General features: G+C 34.5%; 1 protein-coding gene across 5 annotated transcripts in view; it reads right to left on the reverse strand.

Annotated features, from left to right (window-relative positions):
- The window catches only part of LOC144958590 (protein PTHB1-like), a 32,170-nt gene that overhangs the window by 5,250 nt on the left and 19,420 nt on the right, over window positions 1–7,500 (reverse strand). For all 5 annotated transcript variants that reach the window (XM_078890673.1, XM_078890670.1, XM_078890672.1 and 2 more), the window contains 7 exons: window positions 6,424–6,528; window positions 5,366–5,506; window positions 4,559–4,657; window positions 3,849–4,021; window positions 2,511–2,663; window positions 1,963–2,145; window positions 623–812 (listed from right to left, as the gene is read on the reverse strand). In XM_078890673.1, the coding sequence (XP_078746799.1) occupies window positions 623–812; window positions 1,963–2,145; window positions 2,511–2,663; window positions 3,849–4,021; window positions 4,559–4,657; window positions 5,366–5,506; window positions 6,424–6,528 (1,044 nt within the window). The remainder of the gene's footprint in view (window positions 1–622; window positions 813–1,962; window positions 2,146–2,510; window positions 2,664–3,848; window positions 4,022–4,558; window positions 4,658–5,365; window positions 5,507–6,423; window positions 6,529–7,500) is intronic.

Below are 7,500 nucleotides of genomic sequence, written 5' to 3' on the forward strand. Positions count from 1 at the left end.
GCAAACATTGACACAATGAGGAAATTAATTTGATTTTAAAACCAACTTATAATACGAATGATGAAGTGTATAGATCAAGAAAACTAGATCCAGTTGGAATGAAAATTCAAGTTGATTACCGGTCGATATGTCTAGAGTCTAGAGTGAATACAACAAGTTAGAACGATTGAAAAGAGCGCGCCGAAGGCTAGATCTAGATCTATCAATGAATGAGAGAAAACAAAGACTGACTGGTACAGAGAGGAAGTAGTATGTAGGCCTAGAAATTCGCATAGGCCTATGTTTTGAAAGGTCAAGGCTGTAAACACGGGATTGGACAGGCCGAGGCCTTGACCAAAGAGAGTTCCAGTTTCACGAATCTACCTCCATACACTGAAAAGGTGCTGAATCACGTTTTCGAATTTTTACCAATGCTATTAGGTTATTTTACTCAAAACACTGAAACCGGAGGTATTTGACTTCGAGATATCGCGAAACCGGAATTCCGGCATGACCCGGAAAACTGGCACCCATGGAAAGAAATCAAACTACTTAACCTCTCTCCTCTCCTAGCTCTTTTTCTGGGTGCTCTACCGACTCAGCTATTGTGACTGACCCCACCCACCCATCATTTTCTACTCACCTTGCATTCCGTCCACTAATCTGGCACCTTTCCCAATGCGGTCACAGAAGAGTGCGATGTGTTTCTTCACCTTGCTGGTGTCGGGGGGTGTGGTCAGTGGAGTAGGGTTGACGGCCTGGTCCTTGGCCGACTTGGCCATAGTGGTACGAAGTAGATGACTGATGGACGCATCTACAGACTCCTCCCAGCCCTTTCAAGCCAATGGAAATGAGAGATATTTTGTGGATAAATATTAACAATAGTACAGCATCTCCATCAATATTTAAAAACATATCTTTGTGTATCTTTTTCTTCCAATGAGCTGCAGAGCACCTCTGGCGTATTCAGGCAGCTTATCAATGTTTGCCTAGTATCTTTTCTCAATAAAATTGAGCTTTTTTATATAGTGCAATAACCACTAAACATGCTCAAAGTGCTTTACAAGGGGTCCCTGGCCAACAGCAACATCTAACAATTAGGACGGTTCATGACGCCTGTTAAGCAATATTACAATTTTTTCGGAGAGAGACAATGCTGTTAACAGCCAGGTACTCATTTTACACCTGAGTACGGTGAGAGAATGTGAGTAAAGAGCCTTCTCCAAGGACTCAACTATGCGCAGAGCGAGGCTCGAACCCAGGACCTTCCGATCCGAAAGCGAGTGTCATACCACTAGACCACATAGCCGTGATCAATGCTGAGTGAAGTCACATAGAAATTTTTTTTTCTTTTTTTTTTTGCCTTGATATGTTGTGTAATTGGGTAAGGTAATTTGTGAATTACTCCACCTACTCAGCTCAACTGTAAATGAGTGAGTTTGTTGTAATTTGAAACAAAGCACATCATCGTAAGAGTGTTCCTACATATGAGCATTACTAACCATACATAAGCCTGTTTGTACTTAGTAAAAACATAAAATCTGTCATTAGTTTGGAAAACATTTGAAAAGTGAAGAAAAGATTTGTTACAATATAATACAGAAAATGTTCACCTTGTTATACATATTACTACTTTAAACTGCTTTAAAACAAATGAGAGGTAGTTGAATAAGAAAACAGATCCGTTAGTAGGTAAAACGTATTTTGATCAATTTTTTTAATCCAAAAGTTCTAATTTCAAAATCTTAATTTGGCAACAGTCAAGATTATTACCCAAAAAAACAAAAAAAAAACAAAAAAAAATTGTATGCAGCAATTTCTACCTTTAAAAAAAAAAAAAGCAGCAGTAGTCCATTAGAGCCATATACATGCTCAAGTTTGAAAATTTTTGTTGGAATAAAAGTAGCATTGAGAAGCACATCAAGCATGATGTCAACATGATAGTTGGACTTAACGTGCACATTCATTCTTCATGACCCATACCTGTTCTTCGCTCGAGTTGACGACGGGAGTTAGGGTCCTCTCCAGGACTTTGAATTCATCCTCCGCCATATCCATCCACAACTTGAGTAGCAGGTTTAGCAAGTAGGTCCCGCTACTCAAATTGTTGGAAGCAAGACGCTCTGCCATTGAATTCTCATCGACTGCGTCTGCTAAGGCTAGGATCTGGGAAATCCACGACAAAAATAATAAACACGTCTCAATAACAACAATAATAATAATAACAACAGCAACAACATTGTTACAATTACCATATAGGCATTTTATAGTCTTGATAGGTAGGTTGTTCCTATTATGAAAGACACTTGTAGAATCAGTTAATTGGAATATTTTCTGCGTAATGGTGCTCTTCCAATTAAGCCGCAGTGTATATATAAAAAAGACATCAAAAACAAAATAAAACAACTAAACAAACCCCCCCCCCCAAAAAAAAAACAAAAAAAACAAAAACAAAAAAAAACAATATTATAAAAAAAATAAAGCTTGAAATTCTTCAGAATTTCCTCTTCCCTTTTCCCGTAATTTTTCACCTGTCTATAAGTTCCCTCCAACAAAGTGTCCAAATTTTGTAACGGTGCTGGTGTTTTGTCTTTAAACCTTGTCAGAAGACGTTTCTGGATGGTTCTGAACTGTGCTGCCCTCTGGGCCAGGAGTTCTTTACATTTGCCTGAGCCATTGCGGAACTGGTATAAAAATATTAAGAAAGAACATCATTGAATCACAACAACATTCAAACATTTCAACATCTTAATATGAGGCTGCTAAAAGTCTGGGATTCTAGACAGACTTATGAACATCATTAAAACATCATCGAATCACAACATCATTAAAACATCATTGAATCACAGCATCATTAAAACATCATTGAATCACAACAACATAAAACATTTCAGCATATTGATAAGAGGCTGCTTTAAGCCAGAGGTTGCAAATAGACTGAAAAAGTCAAATGAAAATCGAAAGGATTTAGATTTCAAAATTTTTCATGAAGGACAAAAAATGGACATGTTACAATTTTTTTTGGGACAGAGATAATGTTGTTCCCGGGCAGGTGTCATGAGAAAATGAGACTTTGAGACTTTAAGCCGTCCAGAGTGGGACTCAAATCAGAGATCGACAGGTTTGACGATGAGTGTCCTTGCCTCAAGACCTTAAATCACTTTCCGCCGTTCTTTTTATTTTTTGGTTAGTAATTGTACTAAAAGTATATAAGTCACAATTTCATGATTTTTCAACTAATCAGTATAAGTGATAAACATAAATCATAACCACCTTAGTCCAGTCACCAATTATTTTCATGATAGACATAATCTAAAACCCCTACCTCAATACGACTAATTTTTTTTGTTTTTTGTATACTCTCTATAGCAGAATACAAATTTACCTCTATTTTCTCAAAACTAACTTCCTGTGACAAAAGTACGTTTAGCACAAAAGTCTTCAATTCAACATATTCAATAAATTATTTCACATTTGCTTTAATTTGAAAAGATCTCAAAGTATAGATTGAAATCTAAAATGTCTGAGTAACTACACAAATAATAAAAAAAATAATAAAACAAAAAACAAAAAAAGTCATTGCCAAAAAATATAATTTGCTTGTTCTCTAACAATCAAGAAAACTATTATTACTATTATTATTATTATTATTATTATTATTATTATTATTATTATTATTATTATTATTATTATTATATTATTATTATTATCATTATATTATTATTATATTATTATTATTATCATTATAACTTACAAAAACAAATGAAGTGGATGTTTCAGGTTTGCCCTTTGTCAACAAAACACAATGAATGAATTAGAACAGGAAATGAATGACATAAAAACCAATACACATCTAAATTTTTACTCACATCAAAATGGTTATCGATCAATTCAAAGTACTCCTGCAGAGGTAAGGAGCCATCAAAAGATACTCTGAAATCAGAGTGAGCTCCCTTCTTAAAGTGGCCGTTCAATCTGGCCACCAATTCACGCAAAGGCAACCACATTGCTTCAAGACGATCACACTGGAGACGATAACGTTCTGCAACATTCAAATGAACAGAGAACTAGATTAATCCTTTATAAGAGGGATTCAGTTTTATCCTAGAAGTAGTCTCCCAGAGCCACATTTCTATAGCGTTTAACAGACAAAAGCAATAATTGCTTGCCACCCTTTGGATAGGACGCTAGCCTATCACAAAGTACTTTTTGCCAAATCACTGCTGAGTGGACAGGGAAGTCAGAAAAAATCTCGACTGCAACCTGGATTAATCCCAGTTCTTTTGGGTGTGAAGCAAGTGCTCTACCAACTGAGCTATCGGAACTCTCAAGTTTTATCCTAACCTCAAATCAAATCTTACAGTTCTTCTCGTTTTTTAAATTTGATTTTACAGCATTTTTCAGCAATGATAAAAAAAAATGATGAAGGCATGGTCCAAAGGTTGTAGTAGATCTGCTCATAAAAGAACAACAACAAAAAATTAAAACAAATGACACAAAGAGAATTTTCACCCTTTGTAAAATACCAGTCTCTCAATTAAAAAAACAAAAACAAAAAACAAAAACCATTTAAACTTACGTGACGTTTTAGAGGCCAGCACTGTAACAATTGGGCCACCTCCAAAATACTGGAAACCAAGGGCTGCCCCTGAGGCGGAGGCATTCTCACCTAACAAGTCTGGAAAAAAAATATTACCAAAATATTAAACAGATTCTTCATTACATCATTTATTATTTGGTTGTAGTCTGCAAGACATCAAAAAGGAACCAAAATAAAAATATTTAATAAATAAATAAGTTAAAAAAAAATTTAAACCACAATCCCCCCCCCCCCCCCCCAAAGAAAAACAACAAAAACATCAAAAAAGCTAAAATACCAAACCCCCCCCCCCTCACCAAAAATAAACAAAAAAAACAACAAAAGAACAAAAACAAAAAAGACTTCCAACTATGCTCTAAAAGGCAAAATTTTAGCATTCTGGACAAATATTAGAAACACTTGATAGCCTTGCTAAACTCTTTTTTTTGCTGTATCAGCGATGGAGACTTTTTTCTTTTAAACCAAATGCTTGAAACTGAATTCAAAGCCAAAATTACCAAAGACAAGTGATCAAATCATTAATCTCTCTCGCTTCAAGATAAGCACAATTAATTTAGATAAAGATTTGAAAACATGCCTGTAACAGTGCCACACAGAGCAGAAAAAAAAATGCAATAAAAAACAAAAGACATCCCAAAAAGATCTTTACCTTACATCAGTGCCTTTGCTCTTAATTAACACCTTAATTTAGATATCACATTTCCATTGTTCGACTATGCTCAATGCCCCTCACCGTACTTCAAATAATGATAAACAGTATATCGTATATCATTTACTAAATCTTACCAGGGAACAGCTCATTCAAACTGACCGGTGGCCGGTTTGTGTCTACAGTCAATTTGTGGACGGCAGCTTTGACGGGTAGGACTGGTTTTAGCACTAGTTTGGACGGAAGGTTGCTACGAGCAGTGGCAACTCGACGAGCTCCTGATAGAGGAAGTAAAAATTTTAAAAAGGTATTTGAATAAAATAAACAGAAACCAAAAAGAGCATTACATAAGTACATTACAAACCACTTTTTTCTTCTTCTTCATCTGAACAGAATGAAAATAACTGTCAGCAGGCATCTTATATAAACAATTCATGGGCGCAAATAGTTTTGAATGTTTCAACAATAATATAGATATTTTACCCCCCCCCCCCCCTGCCCCCATTCAAACTACCGCATAATTTCCGAAAGGGAGATACAAAGTAAAATGTAAGAGGTGTAAATAAAAAGCAACTCTCTAAAAAGAGAACAAGAGGGCATTTTGAATGGTTGTGTAGACAATGCCAAATAACAAATACTTTTAAAAATAAAATTTTCTTTCTTTCTCTTCATTTCAATTCTCTGCATTTTAGCATTTTGAGGTTTTAAATTAAATTCCCTTTATTCATCCATAAGGGGAAATTTTTCTTTAGGGTCTATTCCAAGGACAGACTAGAATAACCCAGGCATGAGCCGCAGTGCAGCATAGCAAAGTGAGCTCGGGCTAGGTGACCAAGGCCACAAAGCTTGTCAAGTAGTCAAACTTGGTACCTTTCAGATATGAAGCCAAGACCATACAGCTCAGCCATGCTGCCCCATTTTGTATTTACATATATGGGATCTAATGGAGATTCAAAAATATGAAATATTGCCCATGAAGTCTGTTTTTATAATAAATAATTTACTCCGAACTTTCAATCATCGCCAAATGAAAATGAATAGTGAGTCATATGTGTGTGTGTATGTGTGTGTGTCCATTTTACAATGTGATTGGATGTGCATTATTGAACAGTGGTATCAGAGATCAAGAAACATTTTCAATTTAAAAATTCAATGAGATTTTGTAATAAAGATGCTTATGACACTTCACACTTACCAGTAGAGGAGGTGTAGGAGGCTGAAATCTGTACATACATATGGGCGGGGAGGCCTGGATAACGTTGGAATATTGCTACAAACGTCTCTGACGGCGTGTTGGGGTCTGAAATCAGCGGTAACAGAAACATTTACATTAATATTAAAATGGAAAAAATAAAAATAATTAAAGGCTCATTGTGACAAACCTTTATCTTTTCTTTGGTTTTTTGGGGGGTGGATTGCAAATTTCTTCTTCTTCATCTCCTTTTCTTCTCTTTCATTTTCTTATTTTTCTTCTCCTCCAATCCTTCTTCCACTCCTTATTCATCTACTTCTCCTCCTCCTCAATCTTCTTAACATTATTGTCCATTATATCCATTTCTCTAGCCTTTTCTCCACAAAGGAAGCAATTAGAAATCTCTGTCTAATATTTGATCAAATGGGAAAGAAGTCCTGAGAAAGCAACAAATTGTTGCTGTTGTATCATTTCAGAAACCAGAATTTCTATTAAACCCAATCAACAATCAGCAATGTGTTAATGTTAACATTGTAATTATCAAGTAAATAAAATGACTTTAATCTGTTTATATTTTAAAAATGAAGAAAATTCTCCTCGTTGTCTATCTTAAGAGGAGAGAGAAAAAAAAGAAAAAAAAAAGAAAGAAAATTCCCAGGCATTAGCCACAATTGTGCTGAGAAGTAAGCAATATAAGTAAAGTTCCTTGCTCAACGAAAAGAGAGATGACTACAATACAAGGCTCAAACCATGATTCTCTGTGTGAATGTAATGCCTTATCAACTCTCTCATTCCCTTTGTCTAAAGGACCTAGTGCCTATGCATAATAATAAATAATAATAATAATAATAATAATAATAATAATAATAATAATAATATAAGATAATAATAATAATAATAATAATAATAATAATAATAATAATAATAATAATAATAATAATAATAATAATAATAATAATAATAATAATAATAATAATGTAAAAGTCAAAACAAAAGACATCAGTCAAGCACCACTGGCATTTTATTTAATTTCATTAAAAAAGAAATAATTGTGATTGATAAAATGGAAAAAAAGTCTTG

Source organism: Berghia stephanieae, chromosome 13, assembly GCF_034508935.2.
Source record: "Berghia stephanieae isolate SIO BIC M18660-M18661 chromosome 13, UCSD_Bste_1.3, whole genome shotgun sequence".
In the NCBI taxonomy this organism is placed as follows: Eukaryota; Metazoa; Mollusca; class Gastropoda; order Nudibranchia; family Aeolidiidae; genus Berghia; species Berghia stephanieae.